Source organism: Eutrigla gurnardus, assembly GCF_963514095.1.
Source record: "Eutrigla gurnardus genome assembly, chromosome: 15".
NCBI classification, from domain to species: Eukaryota; Metazoa; Chordata; class Actinopteri; order Perciformes; family Triglidae; genus Eutrigla; species Eutrigla gurnardus.
Genome location: NC_139938.1, coordinates 5,678,423 through 5,700,674, shown reverse-complemented (window position 1 = coordinate 5,700,674; position 22,252 = coordinate 5,678,423). Strand labels below are relative to the sequence as shown.

Here is a 22,252-nt window from a genome sequence, read left to right as displayed (position 1 = left end):
TATAAATGCATAGTGCAGCTTGCCATAACAAAAAGTGATAGTATAGCATTTCAAAATGTCATAGTATATTTTACTCACAAAATATGATGAATAATTATGAATTGAAAGGTCCACCTTGAACAGGAAGTAAACATTTGAAGGCAGTACTTACAGAGTTTACTCTCACGAGAGACGTAAGTACTGACGTATTCTATATCGTAGAACAAAGTGTTAATATCCCTTGAACCTTTGTTTACCACAGACTCTATTTTAGGCATTTAATCAAAAACCCATTCAAAAAACACATTGACCTTTAAACAAGGGAACCAGATGTGGAAACATTCTGACTCATTTCCAGGTTTTTAGGACTCATTCCTGCATCACTCTATTAAGTATGATTTTACCAGCACTGCCAAGGGACTTACAGGCACAGGGGCCAGTCCTGGCTTAGAGGAGTTACTTTACTGGCAGCAATGTTAAAGCCACAAATGAATATGGCAAAAACGTACACTATTTGAGTTGCAATGGACGAAGTGGTGTTGCTGTGGAGGCTATCTGCTTGTGCTCATTGAGTCCAAGGAAGTAAAGCAACGCACCAATCTCAAGGCTTCATAAAACACATTTCATTCAAACTCAAAAACAAGCAATGTATGCAGACACAGCTCAAGTCTGCATACACTTACCAAGCTGTTTGCCCACGTAGCACGTAGTGGTGTACTCAGCAGTGTGTGTGTACTGGTAGTTCTGTTAGCTGTTGGCCAAACACACTTTTCAAAACAATAAAAGTGAGCAAACTGCTTTCCCCCACTGTGTCTCAGGGCGCAGAGTAGCAGCTGGGGGTCAGCTTTGTGTTATTAGTGGCCGGGGGGCGGTTGAGAGTAGTGAATGAGGAGTCAGCAGGGAGTCAATAGCAGTATAAAACTTGCAATAACAGGTGTTTGGAGAGAGTGTGAGTCACCGCAGCCACGAGAGGTCCTTGGGCATGCAGGCATAACCGGCCACCCAAAATATGACCCAGTTTAATGCAGCAGAATGCAAGATTAGCCAGAGAGAGACACAGAGATGCACACTCACTCACTCACTCACGCATGCATGCACCGTGATCGTTTCAGCCTCCTGGCAGAGATAATTAAAAAAAAGTCATAAAATACTAATTCATGAAAATGTCATAAAAAGTCATAACATAGTATGTCATATGAATGGCATAGTATAGTACATCATAGAAATATAATTTTACAGTATGTCATCAAAAAGTCACAGTATTCCATTAAACAGTGTCATAAAAAATGTCATCAAAAATAAGTCTGTCATAAGAAAAAGTCACACAAATGTTATAGTACAGTATGTCATCGAAAATAATGTATACTAAAATAAGTAATAAACTCAAGTCATAGCGTAGCATGTCATAAAAGGTCATAAAATGCCATTGTATAGTATGCAATGAAAATGTAATAACATGTTTTTATTATATAATATGTCATAACAAAGTCATAAAGATCTATTAAAAGTGTATTAAAAAACTAATACCAACAGCAACCGGAACATACTCTTCTTTCTATTCGACACGAGTTAAAAACAATTAGGAGTGCATTTGCAATGGAGGACAGAGGCATTAAATGTGCAATAAGTCGGTTTTCCATTTTGGGAGTGGGGTTGGTCTCCCCGGTACCCTCCACTAAAGTGTCCTCTGGCTGGAGACGTGGCAGCGCCTCCGGTCATATGATTTTAGTTCACACACGAACCCCACCCCGTCGTTGCCCAGTCTGAAAAGATTTTAATACTGCTTGTCCGTTACTTGTGTGAAACATTCACCGACCCCAGAAAAAAAGTCCTGCAAAAATATCCCCCGCATAACTCGGCACAAATAGTAGACACGGAATTTAGCGGCGTTGACCACCCAAAACAGTGACCATTTTTAGACGTTTACTGCTGACGTTTACAGAGGCTTCAAATAGCTTCCGTTTTACACTGGTAGTGATTGGACCCTGTGAGCAAACATATTGGCTGAACAAGTCCGACATTCTACACTTCAATGGAGGAACAGCCCAAAGATCGGGCACAAGAAAGGCAATATCACCACCGCGGAGAGGACAGGCACCCTATTCAACATACAACTTGTCTAAAACATGATCAGAGCCACATCCAGCGCCAGCATCAGGAAACGCAGACGAAGAAAACAGGTTGGGCCATCGGGAAAAGTGAGCTAACGCTTGCTAGCCTTACTCAGCTAATGTCAACGAGCCGACTAGCATTTGCTAACTAATGTTAACTCTGTCGTGATTGAGAGCTTAGCTTGAGAGCTAGCCATCAAATCATACTCTGGCCGGTTCCCCTAAATGGTTTAAGACGCGTTACGGCTGATGACCAGCTAACTGATGCCAGCGATAGTTGGCCACTGTCGGACCAGAAACCAACCGTTAAGTTAGCTAAGTTGGCTAGTTTGCTAGCTGACGTTGCGTGACAGTTGTCGTTGGTGGTGGTTTGACATATCGGGGATTGACCTTGTGCGCCGGCTTCATCACCCATTTTTCTTTTGCTAATGCATCTAAATCATTCAGGAAAATCCCGCTGGGTCACCGTGTGCTCTACGCGCATCAACCGCAACGTGTGCACGGCGATTCGCGTTCTACAGTCGTCAAATCTCTATCATTCATTTCACCATGCATGTGTCCAGTTTAGGAAAGCGAGCCGGCTCCACTGGAATGTTCTGAGCTGCCATTTCCTGTCGGCCATGTTAGAATATCACTGCGAGCTAATATAACAGGCTAGTAAACCATATATGTACTACCACGGTGGTTTGGAGCACTGGCTCGACGTTGTCGTATTTTTGCATACTTGGGTCGGGGGGTTTGCAGGCTATCTTACGGCACAGTGCACTGCTATCGGTGCCGGGGCGTGTTAATGCCCGACGAGTCGGTGGCTAACGGTAGTTGGCATTAGCTAACGGTAGTTGGCATTGCTAACGTTAGCCATCTCTTGACAGGCCTGTTGCATGTTGTCCGGTCAGCGTGAAGCCACGCAACAACTCGATTATGTCCAGTTGAAAACGATTCGGTTTGCTGCAGCTAAACAGACGCCGCCTGTAACCGACGGCCTTGCGTTCGCTTGCAGCCATGTCAGTGCAAACGAGCGAGAACATGCCTCTGTGTAATTCGCCTGTGTGTGTGTGTGTATTGCTCATGCACATGAGGGACAGCACCATTAAACGTGAAGCCCCCACGCTGACAGAGCCCACGCCTCTGTCCAATGCACAGACCTATTTGTGGTTTGCTGCCACTCCAAATGTATGTCATGGGTGCTGCTGTGAGCACTCCTCGTACATCTTGCAGCAACTAGTCTAGCAATGTCCGATAATAAGTTAACAGGCTAACAGTCCAGTGTGCAGTTAACCGCGTTGAGGTGTAATATGTTGTTCGATGGAACACTGTCAGCGTAAACTATCAATAACACTTATTCTGTCAGTCTCACTGCATGGGATTAATGTTGCTGCACAACTGCTGCGATGATTTATCAGAAAGGACTGAAGTTAACCCTGAACACATACATTGATTGTTATCGGGTGTATTTTTGTGCTTTGAATAGAACACACCAGAGACGAAGTTTCAATGCCATATGTGAATAACATCAATACTTGGATTAATGTTGAATATGATTATGACAGTCTCTGCACCATCTTAATCATTTTTCAGGTTCTCCTATATAGCTCATAATCACATTTAAAATACATTACCAAACATTTTATTTCCATAAGCCATACATCTCTGCATGACTTGTATTTTCCGTAAGTGGGAAATGCATACAATACATTGACGCAGTGTTTTTTTTGTAAATCTACCACTTGGAGCAGTTTTCTGCAAGCTAGTGGGAGGAATGCTTGGTTGATTTCAGTATAAACTGATTTTGTTTCCCCTTTTCAGGCAATAAAAAAGTAAACATCAGTGAGGAGGAGGGGGAGAAGAATCCACATCTGTCTGATACTGTTGGTGTGTTACATCCTCCAAACAGCAATGGTAACAGACACACAAGTAATGCAAATGTGAAGCAGAAATCTACGCAAAAGCTGTACACGACTGTTCCAAAAGTGAGCAGCAAAGGATTGGACCATAAGAAGAATATGGAACTTAAAAATGACAAGGAAAAGGCCCTGGATTTGAATCATCATGAGGGCCAAGCGATGGATAAGAAGGACTCTGTGTTGTTTCAAAATGGCGTTGTAAACTGTGGCTTAATTACAAATGGCTATTCTAGCAAGGACAATGATGGCAGCGGCTCCGAAGGTGGATATACTACTCCGAAGAAACGCAAGACCAGATGTAACAACGCCAAACACACTGATGGTGTGATAAGGGAGAAGGAGAAAGACATGCAGCAGGGCAACAGTACACAAGAGCATGGGGCTTTTAATCTTGAGATGACTGAGAAGGGAGTGAATTCTAGACTTGATGGCTTTCGAGCCGCCCATAAAGTAGTGTTGGAGGCTTCAATGGGTGAAACTCAGAGGAAAAACTCTGATGGCAAAATAGTTGGCACCTTTGGTAAAAAGACTGAGGAAAGGCACAAAGCCAAGCTTTCGTCACCCTCAAAAGAAGACTCATGGACTTTGTTCAAGCCCCCTCCAGTATTTCCTGTGGACAATAGCAGTGCAAAAATTGTTCCCAAGATCAGTTATGCAAGTAAAGTAAAAGAGAACCTCAACAAAGTAGCTCAAGGTGGAGGAGAGGCACTGCCTCCTCCTGTTAGACTGTCACAGGTCCCTATGTCTGCTATGAAAACTATCACCTCAGCTAGCTTTACTAATGGCCCTGTTTCTGGAAACGGAAACGGCTGCCCATCAGTGGGTACCTTCTTTGCTCCTGCTGCTAGTAGTATTCCACCAGCCCCATCTATCCCAAGTGGCGAGAATGTAGCATCCCCTTTGGAAAGTAACTGTAGCTCGACAACCAGTCCTGTAGATGGAGACTCATATGAGCTTGGAAAGTGTACTCTTTTAATTTACCCTTTAAATATGCAACCTGTGCTCCCTAGTGCTCGTCACCTTGATCCACCGGCTGCTCAGACAAATCAGAAAGCCTTGGGAGATATCTTCCAGAATCAGTGGGGGCTTTCCTTCATCAGCGAGCCCAACTTGGGGCCAGATGGAGGAGGTGGCCAGGTGCCTGCAGAGGACACGTCTACTGTGGTCACACCTCAAAGCGAGTGTCAGGCTGTGCCGGGCAAGACTGCCCAGCCCTGCTTCGACGTTGGCCCATCATTCTTGGAGCCTGGCACTTTGGCTCAAGACCCCGAGAAAAGGACTTGCGCCCCTTGCAATGCTTGTTCTCCTGCTTGTGTGATGAGTGAGGAGGAGAACAAGCTGCAGCCACGTGGCCCTGAAAAGACAAAAGTTGAGGCCAAGGTTGCCGGTTCTGCTGTGTTGGCCCCCAGTAAAGACAACGGTGCTAAGCCTGCACAGGGCCAGCTAACCACTGTGTTGTTTGGCTCATCGAAACAACAGGCCCACTCTAAAGACATTGGCAGAAGGTGTAGCTGGGGGTCCTTTGATATTAAAGCTGCTGTCACTTATCACACTAAAGGTACGAACTCTTATTTATTAAGTTCACTTTTCTAAACATGTTCATTGTAATCCTTAATATTCCTGGTTGATTTGGCACCACCCTGATTGTTGGTGGTCACAGTGTTAACAGTGCCACTAAACTTGCATGTTTTAGTAAAGAGGTCAGTCTATAATATTTGTAACTTGAATCTGATTTCATGCTGTGCTGCAAGGCACCTTTCTGAGAAGTGAGAGTTCTTACAGCCTGCAACTGTTCATCCAACAGCTCACTGGGGTTGCTGCCACTTGTTCCATTCTTGCCTTGCCAAAAAATTATCCACTGATGCATTTGACAGATTTTTGATTAACAACTGTTATTAGAGCTAACCTCTGTGACAAATGCATTGCGTCTTTAGTGACTGCTTCACAGTAAAAACCAGCCCGTGTCTTGGCAGCTGAATGCTTTTAATGTGAAGCATTTGGAAATGTTCAGTGTCGATTAGCAGAAACTTAATATGGCTCTGATTCAACTGTGGGAGAGTGAAAAGTAAACAATGAGGTTGATATTGATGAGGTAAAATTACAAACTGTAACGCTGGATTACATGCTGCATAGTTGCCCGCGGATACCTCCTGAAGGAAAATTGAATCTAGTGCCGGAATTGCAGGCTGCTATTTTTGTTATTACAAAATCTTAACTAAGCACTGCCAAGTCTCAAGAGATTTGATGTTCCCGATATAAGATAATACATTCAGACATTATGTCTAAATATGTCTTTATACAATAGTTGATTTAGGCCACTAGTATTGCATTGTTTGAAAATATTCTTCATGACCAACTAATGCTGAAATATTGTGTTTTTTGTGTTCCTTTTTATAGAAATGGAATTCATTTTCAACTTGCAAAAACAAGGTAAATGAGCTTGTTGGCCTCACTTGTTCGTACCATCTGTGTTTAGAAAAATGTTTAGGCACCTCAGTTTTCTCAACAAGTGTAAGTTAAACAAAAGGTTTTTTAGTTTTAATTTAAATTAAATTAGAGTACCTTATTGTGATGGCATTTGTGATGTTTCAAAATATTTATTTCTTCAAAACCACGTTGCCTATGCTGCTCTTAGTCGACACCTTACCTGGAGGGTCCAGACTTGTGTCTGTATACATGCTGAATCTAAACATTGACATCGTAATTGTTGCTGTCAATGGAGTTATACTTACTCACAATATGACCTTCATATGAATAACGTAGCCTGGTAACTGTGTATTTCATAAATGATGATAACCTTGAGTAGAAGGTCCTTGTCTAGCTTACTCCTAGTTATAAATCACTTTACACAAAGAAAACTATTTCTCTTTGGCCGTCTGGCAGCAGATGCACAGAGGTGGAATACATGCCTTCACCTAGCTGTATATCATGGACGAGCATCACATAATTGTTCATCCTTAAGAGACCAAAAGGTCGCACTTGTTTTATTACTAAACAGCAGAAACATAAGCACACATGCTCCTCTGGTATACTGCTGTCATGCCAGCCGACTGAGAAATGCAGCAGTTATTGTTCTGATATCAACACAGACATTAATTCTATGGTATTTGAGGCTCTGTTGGCTTAATATTTAACCACAAGATAGAATGAAATAACCAATTATTACTGGGATTTGTTTCAAACTTCTCAATACTGCTGCCAATAGCTCAGTTTCCATGCCAATATCAGAACTTTACTTTTGATAGTTTGAGAAATATCAACATATTTTTCAATAAAAAACGTTTTTTTCATTGAACAAAAAGAAGCCAAATGAAGAAAACTTGAATCAAATATTACAAAACATTTTAGATTTAGATCAGGATTATTTTTTGCTTTGGTTCTTTTGTGAATTTAGTCACATTTCATAATGTCAGTGAGTCCTATATGTTGACTTATCTAACCCTTACCTTCCTTCTTTCCCCTCTGCTGTAGATCCAAAAAGAGTAGTGGTTTATGATGAGACCAAGGATGGACCTGATCAGTGAGGTAGATGCTCTACAGTACTAACCTTCTTCTCTTCTGTGTGCTGCGATTATCTACCTTGGGAATCATAAATCCTGTTGGACAGATAAAGTGACAACTGTGAAAACATTGATAGCTTAGCATGACAGACTTTCCTTGGAACCTCCGGTGGAATAACGGACTTCTTTGGGGGCATCAGACAAACACGCGTAGACACTCTGGAGGGACATTAAAGGAGCGACCGGCGCCTCTCCAGCAAGAGAAGTGAACTTTGGAGCTGTGATGGTTGTTTGTCTCATGGTTCTCTAAGGATGATGTCCGGGAGTTCAACAAAGGAAGGTGTCATGGATTGCACCTCCCTAAGCCTTTATCCTGTTGAACTGCGGCAGCCGTCAGTCTGACTATGGGATGCCTCAGTCGTTTTTTCTTTCTTCACGCATTCAAATGAGTTCATTGTAGATATGTCAGTCGTTATACATACACATCCGTGTGCAAGCTTGAATTCATGTTCGAAGAAAGGAGAACACGTTTTGCAAAGAATGCCTTGAAGTTGTTTGGAGTTAAACTGTAAGTTTAAGTGGAAGCTCGTAGGTGAGGCCCCATCCAGGAAGGGAGATCCTTGTCTTAAGTCCTTTTTTCTGTAGGGGAAATCAGAGCCCAGAAAATGAATGCTTGCTTTTTCTTTTATACTGTTTTGTCTGCCCTGATATGAGTGTTATCTGCACTGCAGTGTGATCCCAGAGCACAGGTACAGAAGTGCCCCATTTGAAGGAAAGCTACACCCCTTCATTTCATTGTGTTATTACAGGTGTGCTAAAGATTTTAAAAACCAGGTCCGTTAAAGGCAAAATCTTTTCATCTTAATGCTTATCATACATTTCATGCACATTATTACGGCATCTGTCAGCGTGGAGTATTCTTAAATTTTAGATTCATATATACCTTTTTAATATATGGATCTTTGAGTTAAGAAAGAGTGAAAAATTGTGAAGCGAGAGGCATTGCTACCAATAAGGTCTTCTGCGTTTTGTGCTATCTTTGCAGCAGCAAGACTCAGGATGTCTATACAGATTATTTTGCCTGCATTTTTTTTTTTTTTTCAATGTAAAAACTGTTCAATTCCTCTCGTCAAAAGGAACACGTGTTGCATCTTACGACAGATTTTTATTATTGTTTTCTGACTCTTTTTTTCCCCGTTTTTATGGCATTGTTTTTCTTGCATGTTTACTGGTGGAACTGAATGAGTCAGAGGTCACTGTTCACCGCCATACAAAGATAACAGTAACACAACAACAATTGCAATACTAATCTAGGTTCCCCAACTAGCCACTTTGTCAAACTGTATTGAAATGTGAAGATGAGTTGTCCTTTTATGTTTTTACTGTTGGTAACATTTGACATTTGCAAACCAGTGTGCAATAACACCGTGTGATCCATACAATGTGTGAAATGGGTTATATGGAGCTACAAAATCATCACCCAAGATGCTGGTGCGGTTTGTTCAAAAATGTTAAATGTGCATTTTTTGCTGCACAAATCCTCAAGTGATTTTTTTTTTCCTTTTTGCTAAAGAGCTCACATTGAATGGTCTAATTAAGTGTAGGGAGCCCAAATTTGCTAACTGGCCAGCTGGGACATTACTTTCATCACCATCTCCAAATCAGGATCGGTTTATTCAACATAACGAAGGAACTGTCCAGGTTTTTATTTTTCTCTCGAAGATATGATTTGGTTAACGTGTGGATTAATAGCACTTTATGTAAACTAATTGCTTTTATCTTTTAATTACTAGAGAGATCTATATGTACTGACGAGAAATACTCCTTGAAAGAATGGCTCTGGGCTGTTACTTTTCAGAAAAAAAAAACGTTGACAAATGCAGAATTATTAAATGTAACTCAGGTAGTGTTGATAAAGCCATGACTATGTTAAATATTGTTTTTTCTTTTTGCCAAATGGCCCCTGTCATGTAATGTTCTCAGATTGGAAATGTTTAATTTGAGCCCTATTATATAGAGTCTCATACAATGTTGTGACAAAACACCAAATACTTTTTGAGGGAAACTGTCATGGCATGCAGGGTGGTGCCATCGTCATTTTTTGGCTCTAAAAATATAATTTTTCTGTTTATTTCCCCCTTTAAAAAAAAAAAAAAGAGAAAAAAAAGCACATTGCTCCATGCGCTGTTTCTTATGTATACTAGACTGTAATCTTGTGATCTTTGATGGTTCATTTTCTCCCTCACGTGTTCATAGTGAAGCACCTTGATTTATTATTGCTGAGCATCCGTGGTGTTTCTGTTGGGGAGCTACAACCTGCGTGTCGGCTTTCAAGCACATTTCTTTCCACCGTGTCCCGACGAGGGCCGCGCTGCTGCAGCAGCTTCGCGTGCGGAGAAGGAAAAGTCGTAACCGCAGCCAGTTGTCTTGACATTTCACTTCCACGTCTAATCCCAGTCAGCTCTCTGGTATTTAAAATGCTTCGGTTTTTTTTCCGGCTTCCATTGTATAGCTTGTGATGGATGAGTGTGCCCTCTGAATGAGAACATGACTGTTGGAGCTGGTGTAAGAGGAAAGCGAGGGCTTTTGAGATGCTGCCACACAAAACGTTTGTTTTTTCCGTGCTTGTGGAAGTTAACCTTTTAATCTGGCATGCAGATACAAAAAAACAACACAAATTAATTTCTTCTGATTGCCCATAATCCATTGACAAACGTGGCATAATCAGGTTCCCATATGGTAAATGTCAAATAGTTCAGGCTGAAAGCATTACCTGTAGGCAGCGATGCATCTATAGGCTTCTACATGTGAAACAGGGTGATCAAACTGAGTAGTACGTGATGTTACTGTAGTCTTATGAACTTTTTACTTTTTTTTTTCATTTTTAAATTTCTTTTTTGTCTTGCTTTTTGAGAGGATGGTCCTGTACAGGGAAATCTGAGAATCTCCCATCCTCCCACCCCAAGGCTCCTCTTTTTTTAAAGCACTTAATACAGCTAAAGAGGCTATGTTGAATATGCATTTATAAAGATAGAACTATTATTTAGCGATGTAGCCTGCAAACCAAAAAACGGTTCTTGAAGCTGAGTAGATGGTTAATCAGTGATGTGAGGGGGGGGGGGACTGACTGACTGATGACTGACTGACTGACTGACTGACTGAGAAAGTAAAGCCTGATCATGTGGAGTTTTTATCTCCACCCCTCAGGATGTGCAATCACCTCAAGGATGCAGGCTTCCAGGTTGTGAGTGGCGAGTTTGGCTTCGTTGTTTTGTGGGTGTGTGCATAGTGAGTTCTTCCTATTATATGCAAGTTCCTCGTATATATATATTTCAACCTCCCTCCCCCACCCCCCCTTTGTTTCATGTTCAGGTGCCTGTGTGAGAAAATATACTTTACAGCAATTTTGATTGTTTAAAATCTGCTTCCAGCATATATCCGTGCCATTTTTTGTTTGTTTTTGTTTGTTTCTTCTTTTTTTTGTAACATTTGCAATGCTGTTTAAAGTTTTCTTACAGCTAATCCTAATTTCTTCTTTTTAAGTGACGTGGATGCGGCTGAAAGCAATTAGCATTTTCTTTTTTGTTTTTGTTTTGTTTTTTTGTAGGTTTTGAAAATTGTTACGGCTTGTGTTCAGAATTGTGACCTAAAGCCAAAATCAATTCGAATGGGGACGTATGACAACTGCTTACTGGCGTATACTCTGCCTGATCATTGTCAAGTTAATGTCTGAAGTAGCACATAATTGATTTGAACTGATTTAACAAGTTAAATGTGTTAACATGTTTTTAAAAAAATGTTTTATTTTTGAGTTATAACCTAATTTATCCATAGATGCACAAGTAGGATGAGACTAAAAGGAATAAATGATACAGAAAATCGAGATGTCTCATTTTTCGTGGGTGTTAGATGATTTAGTTACTGATAAAGGCTGGTGTAGACGTATTTTTCTCCCCAATAGCACCAATGTTAATATATTTGAAATATTTTCCATCTGACTTTCTACAAATTAAACTGATTTTCTTCAAATAGTTGTGATGGAGTGATGCGCAATGGAAAAAACCCCGCACTGTTCCTCTTAATATATATTTACTTTGTAGCGACGTCGATCATGTTGTGAGGGGGAGCGAGGTATTAACGTGCGGTTTAACAACTCTGAAATCTGCTTTGGCCAAAGGTACACTACTCAGATATTCGGCAGGTGAATGGCGAGCGCACAGACCGTCACCGCGGACGTTGTTGATGTCATAACCAGCTTCCTGACATCGTGCTGGGTTTGGAGGAGCGTTTTAGTGAGGAGAAGTCACTACTGTAGCAGCTGAATGTCACTTTGAGCGTGGCGTTGTGTGAGAGAGGAGCGATCTTCAAAAGATAGAAAACAAATACCGAAAGTGCTGCTTCTTCATCCAGTAATCAATCGTCTGTAATGGGAAATGCTGGACTTTGGTGTGTGTGTTTTGTGCTCGACTTAAAAACTGTCCCTCCTTGAAACTGTCATTGCCTCTTTGTGGAAATGTTTTAATTTAGGGGGCTTTTTTGTTTTTTCAAAGACACCTGAGAGGTACAGTGTTTTATGATTCCACATACGAATATTTAAGTAAAAAAAAAAAAAGAAAAATGCAACTTTCAGTCATGAAAAGAGATAAGTTGTGCCGAGTGATATTTTTGTTTTGTTTCTGTCATCTCCAATGGCTGTTGTGCTTGTTAATGCATTTTTTTTGTCTGCTCCTCCTCTTGTCACTTTTACATCTCTTGCCCCCCGAAAATATGAGGCAACAACATTTCTTTCTCAGATGTCTTACAGGTTGACATTTTACGTGAGCAGTCTGATTATTTAATTTTTGTTTGGAATTTAACAGAAGTGTCACATTACAATGTTTGTTTTTGTTTTTTTGTTTTTTTAAAGCATGATAATAATCCTCAAATTCCAAACAATGTAATAGAGTCGATATAAAAAGAAAAACTTCCAGTGTTCACAATTTTAGTTTCCATTAAAATGTCAAATTTTCATGAAAAAACTCAGTGTTTTGTTTTGTGTGGTGTTGCTGCATTTCTGCGGTCTGATGTTGGGATCGTCACATGTGAACTGTGATCAGTCTGATGGTCTTCATGTAGTTTTTTGGCTTATTTAAACATGATGAGTCACCTTCTCACAACACATCACAAATCAGCTCAAAGTCTCAAATAAACATGTGACTCTACAAGAAGAAGCCTGAAGATCAGGTCATATAGTAGTCGGACCATTGTCATGTCTACTTCAAGCATCCACCACAGATCACTTACAATACATTTACTTAAAGACAAGTACTTGGGCACAATTTGAGGTACTTCTACCTTACTTGAGTATTTAAATTTTAGATGACTTTATTACATTCCACAACATTTCAGAGGCAAATATTGTACTTAAATGTATTCTAGCGTTAAAAAGTTAAAAAGCAAATCAGTTTCATGTTAGTGACTTTTCCATTCTTATTATAAGATATAGTCAATTCTTTAGACAGGGTAATTTGAATAAAAAAGCATCTGGTGTTCAGGACCCAGTCGAGCCATAATGTCTTTAAAGGTGACTAAACTGCCAAACAGTATAAAGTAGTTAAAGTTAGTTTAAAAAAAACTCCTTGACTGGATACAACAGTAAAACGCTACTTGCATATTAATACATCATTAATAATACATAAGGGCAGTAATAACACTATGAAGTGGGCTATTCAACAGCACTTTAATTTATGAAACTTACATACCTTTTCCTAAAAAAACATTTGTTTTGGATTCAATTAAGATTTATAATAATGACTGTTTCACTATTTTGCATGGTTGTGTCACATTTACTCAAGTTATACTATGTGTTCCACAGTAATCTAGAATAACCAACATATAGAATAATCTCAGAGATGTGCTCAAATCATATTTAGTCTCATGCTTTTTTTATTAGATTAAAAAAGTTATTTGCGATTCATTTTTGAGATTTAATTGGACGTCGGACTTTCTTTGTTTCAAACAGCGGATGTGAGGAAACGTTCCTGCTCGGTGATGAATGTGTTCACGGTCACTTTGTGTTCAGGCTGCCGGAGCAGAAAAGGCCGCTGTGCCATCAGTGAGCGGAGGGCTGATTGTTGTTCAAAGACGCCCCCTTGTGGATGAAGGAGTAGTGCACATTGAGTGTCACTACAGAACTACAAGTTGCTTATCATCTTTTGATTTCATAAGCAGATGAAAACTCAGCTCAGATTTAATCAAATGCTCAAGTTGTTTTAAAAACTTTTGGGGGGGATAAAATACAAATATAATCTGCATATATATATATATATACTTTTTTAAAAAACAAATATCTTGCCTGTTACTTTAGTTCATTTGAGGGGAATTAAAAAAATACAGCCAGTAGGAATATCTTTCATAGGGATACCGTTTTACTTTATACTTTGAGTAAGAGCCTTTACTGGGTAACAACCCCCCCCCCCCCCCCCCTAAAACAAATAGCACTTCTATATTCTTACCTATAGCACTTTGATCATAGCACTGTTGTTCTTAGTATGTTTGCTGAACAGCTACTACTTTACTCAGACTCTATTTTTTCGCTTTATAGGCAATGATATGTTCTTTCTTTTGACAAATGTACTTGTTGCAAGTCGCTTTGGACAAAGGCGTCTGGTAAATGCCCTAAATGTAAATGTAAATGTAAAGAAGTAGAATCAGTACTTTTACTTTTACCGGAATCTTTTCAAAGACAAGTCGCTGTCCTTCTATTGAGTATAGACTGTCTGTTCTTTTGACACCTCTGAGACACACAATTCACAATGTTCTTTGCCACCTGTGTCTAGAGTTGTTGATTACTGTGGTGATTCTGAGCTGTTGGCACTGCAGGTGGCGTATTTTCACCACAAACACACACAAACACTAGACGCTTTAAAAAAAACTCTTTCCGTGGAATTGAACCAGTGTTCCATCCCCTCAATTTTTACCTTGATTACTCTGTTCTTCATGGAGGCCACATGGGGCTCGATGGTTAGTGCGCTGGTGCTCGGAGAGGTCGTCTGAAGTGCTGGAAGGTCACTAAAAGGTGCGATCTTTGCTGATGTGTCTCTGCTTCTTCTCACTCCAGCACTGCTGCAAAAAGGACGAGCCCATGGGTGACCCTTTTGGAAAACAAAGGAAAAGGTGACAAGCAAGAATGGTCTTTCCCTTCCTGAAAACATTGAGATCTTGTCTAGACATAAGTCCAGGCCGATTAGCTAACAAAAACTCACTGAAAAAAAGGACTACATGTTATCTCCTCATTCCAATATTTCACTAATTTCACTTTGACGGATTTATTTCAATACAAGATTTGAGAACGTCAGAAGAAGTTTCACATATGGAGTGACAAACTTTAACGTAGCATTTTCATCTATATCATGCTTTTTATGCTAACTTAACCATTAACAGTAGCTGTCAACAATACATGGAATAGAAGTTTCACCAAATTGAATATTGAAATATAATAAACATTTACAAAATAAATTCTATCAACTGTATTAAACACATTCCTATTTTGACCCACAGGATCATTTGCATTCTGGGGATTTTAAAAATGGATCGATGGCACAGAATGTCAGATGTGATCTGAATGGCCAGTTTCTCTGAAGCTGTGTGTAATCGTGCCTTAATTAATCCGACCTCATATTCTGGGCTGCATTGTTGTGCTCTTATCCCTCCGTCCCTTTGTGTCGGCTTCTGTAAGTCGCAGCTGAGGAAACGTGATATATGACATTTCTCAGCCGTACAGGTCAAGAACTGTTTTATGGAGCCGTCTCTCTACTGAAAGCCCTCACGCGTTGTGATGAGTCCTTACATGCTGTTCACTCTTGACAAGGACAGAAACCCGCGGCCGTGTATCATCCGAGTGCATCTCCTGCTTTCTGGGATGAATATATCAGCTCGGACCAGACAGTCCCTGACATTTAGTGATCTGTGATGATCACCATAAACCTTACATCATCAAATGTCAGCCCGGCGTACTTGCCAGAGTTTGCAACTGATCTGATGTACATCGCGGTTCAGAGGAGAAATACTGCAGGCCCAGTCCCGATGTTCCCCCTGAGCCTTAAAACACTAAAACCTCACACTTTAATTAACATCTACTGTGTGCTTGGCCAGAATGGTGGAGTGTAGGAAGGTACGAGGGCTCCGGATGCTTTAATGGGGCAGCTACCCCCTTACATTTTAATATCATAAGGAAGAGCTACATAGACACATATAGGATATTATATTTGGAATAAATGGTAATAGACAATTGTGCAGCAAAGCGTGGCCGACCTCTGCTAAGATCTCTGAGGACGATACTTACTAAGGTGTTACCTGGAGTACATTCTCCAGGTAGCAATTAGCGACTTTGTGGAGCTATTTGGTACAAGACATGCTCGCAGCTCTGAGGCAAACCTCGGCCTGATGCTTTGAGCTAAAGGCTAGCAGGAGAACGCGCTCACAGTGGCAATGCTAACATGTTCAGCAGGTATTTTTTCACCGTCTTGGTGTCGCCTGTCAACACACTAACATTTGCTAATCAAACGCTAAACACAAAGGGGATGAAGGAGGAGCAGGTAAATATTTGGCAAATTCTAATTTTGAGGGGAGGACGGCGCCAGAGGTAAAGTCTGGGGATCAGCGCAGTCATCAGAACTGATCTTCTTGGGACGTTGGATATTTGTGCAACGTTTATGGTGATTCATTGAATCATATCGAGGTATTTCAGTCTGGACCGCAGTGGGCTGACGGACACAGAGCGGCCTAAATATTATCAGCAGCTCTTTACACCAGTTCTGTTTAATCCATGTTATTGTGACACTTATTTTGTAAATATGATATATTTTTGATACAATTAATGTCTCCAGTATAAGAAGAAAAGTTATGTAAAGAAAAAAAACACCCCAAAATGATGATGCACTGGTAACTTTCGATGAACTACAAACTCTCAGCAGTGTCTGCTTATATGCCCTTATATGGACTCATGGACATCCTCTGATCATGCACCAGACTGTCATCATCCATCACTGAAACGGTCTCAGTGGTCTCAGAAACAGGCTTCGTCCCTGGTTCTAGTCACAAACAGCCGTTCCTGGCACTCTGAATGTAACCCCACAGGACTCATCCTTCATTTCCTGTTTACCTGCACTCCTCCGTGGCCACTTCTCCTGACACTTGTTCATGAGAGAGGGGAAGACGGAGTGAGTTACAAAAGACTGGAAATCAATATACGCGGGGCAGACACTGTGACACGGGTCTCCGCAGAGATTTCAGATTTCGATTATTGAAATCAGACGCGACACGGCCCGGCTGGAAAGGACGGTTCTGCAGCTCAAAGCTATATAAAACAAGTGCACCATGATGAGACGGTGTGTCCGGCGGTGCATCCACATGATCTCAGCAGCAGGGCGACCAGTGCAGCTGGGCCTGCTGGTGATTTCTTTGGGGTCATCACTAATATATTCTCTCAGCAAACGGCTGCATATTGTTTGCTGCTAGGTGGAATTAAGCTTTGTGTGATGGTGGGCTGCTGAGGAGGAGGAGGAGGAGGAGGAGGAGGAGGAGGAGGGGGCATTTTTGTGTGATATGGGCCATTGACTGCTTTTCCATAGCTCAGGAACAATAATGAGATTTTTTTTTCCAGAATATCAGTGCCGCCATTCAGCGCACTGATTGTGTTTATGAAATTGTGCATACATCTCACAATGCTGGAGCAGGGAAAGGGAAAGCTATTTTCAAAACATTAGCAAATTGTTTTCTGTTATTGTGCAGAGATTGATAAGAGTGTGTGTTGTCTAAACGCACACACGCACACACACACACACACACACACACACACACACACACATACAGGGTGGAAAAAAGAAGAAGAAAAAAGCCAAAGCTTGCTGCTGTGGTTTGGAGTCTCTAGTGTTGCTCTTTCCTTCCAGAAAAAAAATGGGCAAAGAGAAGAGAAAAGACTTTAAACTGTATCGCCTTCCTTTCATCCTGACATTGTAACTACAGTCAATCCAAGTGTTGCACTTCTTTAGATGTATTCCTGCTGTAAAAATATATTTTACCATTACGCACTTCATGTGCTTGCTATTTTGACTTCATTCATATGCATTCGTCACACATTTTAATATTTTCTCCATCACTGTGCTGCTTATCACTGTTTTCCCGATGAGACATAAAAATGACCTTGAGCGTGACCTTGCTTTTGAAATCTCTGGTGTGTTTCTCACTAGGACTCAGACGGCCTTTTACCTGATACGACCCTCTGTTAAGCGGTGGAAACACTTCTGTTCTGCATGGCAGGTTACAGCAGCTTAAGAGGCAGGGAGGCTGAGAGGCTAATGTTTGTCTCAACAGAAACGGTGATATCAGAGCAGGATGTTACACGTTGATATGACTCTTACCTGACATGATGAAATATTAAATGCTATTTCTTGACTTACTTAGATACAGTATGAATGTTTTCGGGCTCATTGATTATGAGATAATGAGCTGCAGCATTTAGACCAGGACGTCGGCGTGTTGTATAATGTTTTTGGAATGGGAAATGTTGCACCCTTATGCAGACATGACTCCGTCTCTTCTCTTTGGCAACTTTTAATCGCCTCAATTCTTAGTATCAGTCGTTTTACACCAACAAGACCGGCACGAACATCAGTCAACAAACCCTAAGCATACGTGACTATATTCTTCTCTCGCAGCTCGATGACATCACTCCCATCTATACTGAACTCTGACCTCTTCTAAGAAACATTAATCCAAATAGGATTTAGTATATTAACTATATCAAAATACAATTAAGTATCTTCTGCTTAAAACAGATTAAATCTATTTGAGCTCATTTTAGTAAACATGATCAATATGCAAATTCCCAAATAGTTATCGGTCGCAACAGAAACATTTTGACGTAACTCATAACTGTTCTATAAAACAATACCAGATTTAGCCTCTTGACCCGTTGGGAATAAACCTTCCATCTACATGCGATCGTCTCTCATGAATCCTATTGCTGTCATACTTTGGGGACGGAAATGTAAGAAATCTCACTGTGCATGGAGGTATATCATTTTAATAAGCAGAGGCTACATGCTGTAACGTGTATAAACCAGGAATGTGCAGCACCAAGCCAAGTAATCATTAATCCACTGGTAATGATCCCATCAACACCATTACAGACCCCCCCTCCCCCCTCCCCTTTGGCCTTTACTGTGTATTTTGTTTTGCTCTGTCCTCCAGTAACAATTGACACCTTTACTTTTACTCCCAGTCTGTTGCTCACGAGTTCGCTCTGAGGCAGCTATTGATTCTGGAGGACCGGATCCATGAAGACAGTGATGATGAACAATGAACAGACAGCTGCATCCTCTGTGATGTGGGCCGTAACCGATGGCCTTCATAAGCAGCGTGCGATGCCTCATATTATCATGGATAATACAAGAGGAGAGCTCACGCCGTAAATACTTGGATTCTCATAAACGCCGCAAGTGTGTCTTTTCTCTAAGTCGCCGCTTTGCATTTTAAATTCCATTTCCGCGTCGAGCCTGCAAACTTGCGTGTGATTACATATAGAAGAAACTAAATATTATATGCCGCTCGTTAACGATCAGTGCTTCACCATGTGGCAATGTGCTAATCTTTAGCCCTCAAATTTAATCATATTTAGCATAATTTCTATGGGGGGGAATAATGAAACACATCAAAGTGATGGGATTGCAGTTATCTCATCTCTTGATGTTTTCATTAAGTAATTCTTAAAGAAGCACACGCCCGGTCATATAAAACCTCATTTCTAATTTATTAACGCCGTCTTCAGCTAATTAATTTGACCTACAATCTATCAATATGGCTACAATCTGTGAAAAACAAAGCTTAATTTCATGTTCTTATGGTTTTTAAGATGTCACACTCAATTTCATGTATCTATTGGATTATGTTACCGTGTTAAGGATTATCTCAAAGTGCTCGTCAGATTGACAGACTGCTCTTACATAAGGGAAAGGTTGAACCAGCTCAAGGGCATTTTTATTTTTTTTCTGTTAAAGATTAGGATGCCACAAAATTCTTCTGAGAAACACAATAGTTTGTCTCTTATCTCCACCACCTCAAAAACAATCCAGGGACCAGTTCCACATACAAAAGCATGTCTGCCTCCTTGGCTGCAGACTGTTTTGCCATCCCCAGAAGGTCATTTGGTTAATGCACATTTGAGTTCTCATGGACTCTTAACTAGTTTTTAATCAGCAATTATTAGTGAATTGGAAGGCTGTGCAGGCGCGCGGCTCTCTGCTGGCGGGAGAGTGCCCATCAATGTCACGTCAATTTCCATGCCAAAGGCTACATTAGGCCCGGAGTCTGCGAGGAAAACAGCCACCTGAGTGCCTCATCTCCCCATCCACAGCAGTCTTCCCATCAACTATTGACTCTATTACACAGCTCTGTCAAAAAAATGTTCCGCTTCAAAAGAGGAGCAACCATTACATGGCTGTGCAGGGAGATAATTTAGTGATGCACATAAAATTAAGTGCATATCCATTGAACATTGCTCATTACTGCGCTTGGGTTCCTACAATGGCCCCGGCTCCTGCGAGAATCCTGGATGCTTCCTCACCTTTTCATTCCTTTTCCAAGGTATAAACACAGCTTGATTATTTAGGCTGATGTCCTATATAAACCTGTCATTTTCATCTATATCTAACCCTACCCGTAATTGACAATTAAACATGCCGGCGTCTCAGACTAGCTCTTAATTACCGTTGATAAACGCCGAGGGGCCCCGAGGTGTGCTCTCGGGGCTGGAGGATGGGGGGAGGGGGGGGCTCATGCAGCCCCATGAATATGCATGGCAGCCAGGTATTCGTCGGCTCTCGGCTCTGCAGGCTGACGCACACAGAGGTGGCAGCAGACTTCCTCTTGAGCTGCCACTTCTTCATTACACCTCCAAGGCCCGAGCATCGTCCTCCGTCGCCGTGGCATTCCTGGATGTGGGGCTTGTTTGTGTTCGCCGGGAGCTGTCACATTCAGCCTGTTAGCAAAGGCCCATGGGAAATGTACACAGAGCCACTGGTATGAGCTGAGGTGCCATCAAACCAGCCCGGTGCCATATTTGGTAAAGCTTGTTTGTATTTGTCTCACTGTGTGTGCTGCCAGGTCAAATTTGAAGTAAAAAGAAAGGATCACTTTAATCAGGCAACGGTGCATCTGTGATGATTATAGTTCATGAATGATAAAGATGATAGAGATCATATATTGCTTAATGCCCCGCTGCAAAAATATTATCTGCGACATTTTCACTTTAAAGCAAAACTTTGATTCCAAAGATAATATCAGCTTCCTTTTCTCTGCTGCGAGTTGACATTTAGCTCCCGTAATGACTGCTGATGGTCTTGCAGTGTCCTCCCCCCTAAAGACCCGATTCCTTGTATTTAAGGGCCGGCGAGTGTCGAGCTCTCTGATCGTAATGGCACTTTTAATTAGCACTTAATTAAAGGCAGGTGGACTGCAAAGGTCAACCAGTTAGGCCTGCGAGTTAAAAACACAGAACAGCGTGAGCAGCCACTGTTTGATGACTTTGTCGGCTAATTACAGTGACCAGGACCAACTCAGTCAGATCTGCTGCAGGTTAGATAACACAATATGGAATGTGATAAAATCACAGACACGGACGGTCATTAGTGTGCTCAGTATTTTTTTAAATCTATATTTTTATACAGCAAATTTACTGCAAATTCATTATTGTAATTTAACCCAAAAATGTGGAAATACTGGGCATCCGAACCATTTGACTGACAGCACACGTGCTGTTATATATATCATGGTTTGTGTGTTTAAATGTCTGTATGTCATGTGTTCACATACCTTGTGACTCCAGACTGTCAGAGAAAGCACAAAAACCCAAAAGCAGCTTCTGCAAAAAGTGAAACAATAGTCCAGATTGTCAGATGGATTATCATTCTCCTCATTACACAAACACCACGACTGCAGCGTGATCTCAACTTCTCGTGCCTCGGCTCTGAAAAACAAGAGCTGGGAACAGTATTGATCTCCGTCAGAATTATAGATCACCCCCGTCTGAATGAGTGATGAAGCTGCCGGACCGCTGCTCTCACCTGATGGGCACCCACACTAAAACTCCTGATCCCCAGATTTCAATGCAGCAGCAACATTGTGCTCAACAATCAGTCAGTTAACATCAGAAAAGATATTTTGAATCTGCTGGGTAATTCTTATTATATATACACTGAGCTATGTCTATGTTGTACATGATACACATATGAATCACTTTAGAGAAAATGGAACAATCTAGACAACTAGAAACAAGCCTTTGTGATTTTTATCTTAAGAGAAAGAAAATAAGTAATTGTTTAGATTTGGTAGCAGAAATCACTGTTGAATTTTCAGTGGTTCATTCTTCTGCACGGTTCAGCCCAGAAAATGAAGATTTTTGTTTCTGGCATCTGAAATGAGAATTCTCCAGGACAAGTTAAAGCAGGACTAATCACACCGTGACAAACACATCAAAAGGTAACACTTAATACTCCACGCGTTGCGTCTCTGCCATTGTGAGGCTCTAAAAGGCCTGTCAAGCAGCAAGCCTTGTTTGCACAGCCACTCATCACATCCTCAGCCGTTTAGACGCTGAGCCTCGGCTAATATTGATGCTCTCCATGTCTCACCGCTGATGAGAATTAAAGCACCGCTGGATGCTGGGCTTTCTTCTCCCGACAGCGGCGTCCTCTCCCCGAGTGCAGGCAGAGACCACTGA

General features: G+C 41.2%; 1 protein-coding gene across 2 annotated transcripts; it reads left to right on the top strand.

Annotated features, from left to right (window-relative positions):
• Positions 1–1,880: 1,880 nt before the first annotated feature.
• On the top strand, positions 1,881–12,457 carry nufip2 (nuclear FMR1 interacting protein 2). 2 transcript variants are annotated; one of them, XM_084029443.1, is made up of 4 exons: positions 1,881–2,177; positions 3,897–5,552; positions 6,392–6,424; positions 7,466–12,457. In XM_084029443.1, exons 1-4 carry the CDS (start codon positions 2,012–2,014, stop codon positions 7,516–7,518), a joined length of 1,908 nt encoding a protein of 635 aa, XP_083885569.1. In that variant the 5' UTR covers positions 1,881–2,011; the 3' UTR covers positions 7,519–12,457. The 2 variants fall into 2 exon arrangements, with proteins under 2 accessions (XP_083885569.1, XP_083885570.1); XM_084029444.1 differs by having other exon boundaries at positions 1,884–2,159.
• Positions 12,458–22,252: the final 9,795 nt, after the last annotated feature.

Bases quoted from the DNA above. Each gene is read 5' to 3' on its own strand.
- nufip2 (XM_084029443.1), top strand. From the start codon at position 2,012: ATGGAGGAACAGCCCAAAGATCGGGCACAAGAAAGGCAATATCACCAC. The intron at 2,178-3,896 runs GTGAGCTAACGC...TCCCCTTTTCAG, and splicing joins AGGTTGGGCCATCGGGAAAA to GCAATAAAAAAGTAAACATC. The intron at 5,553-6,391 runs GTACGAACTCTT...TCCTTTTTATAG, and splicing joins TGTCACTTATCACACTAAAG to AAATGGAATTCATTTTCAAC.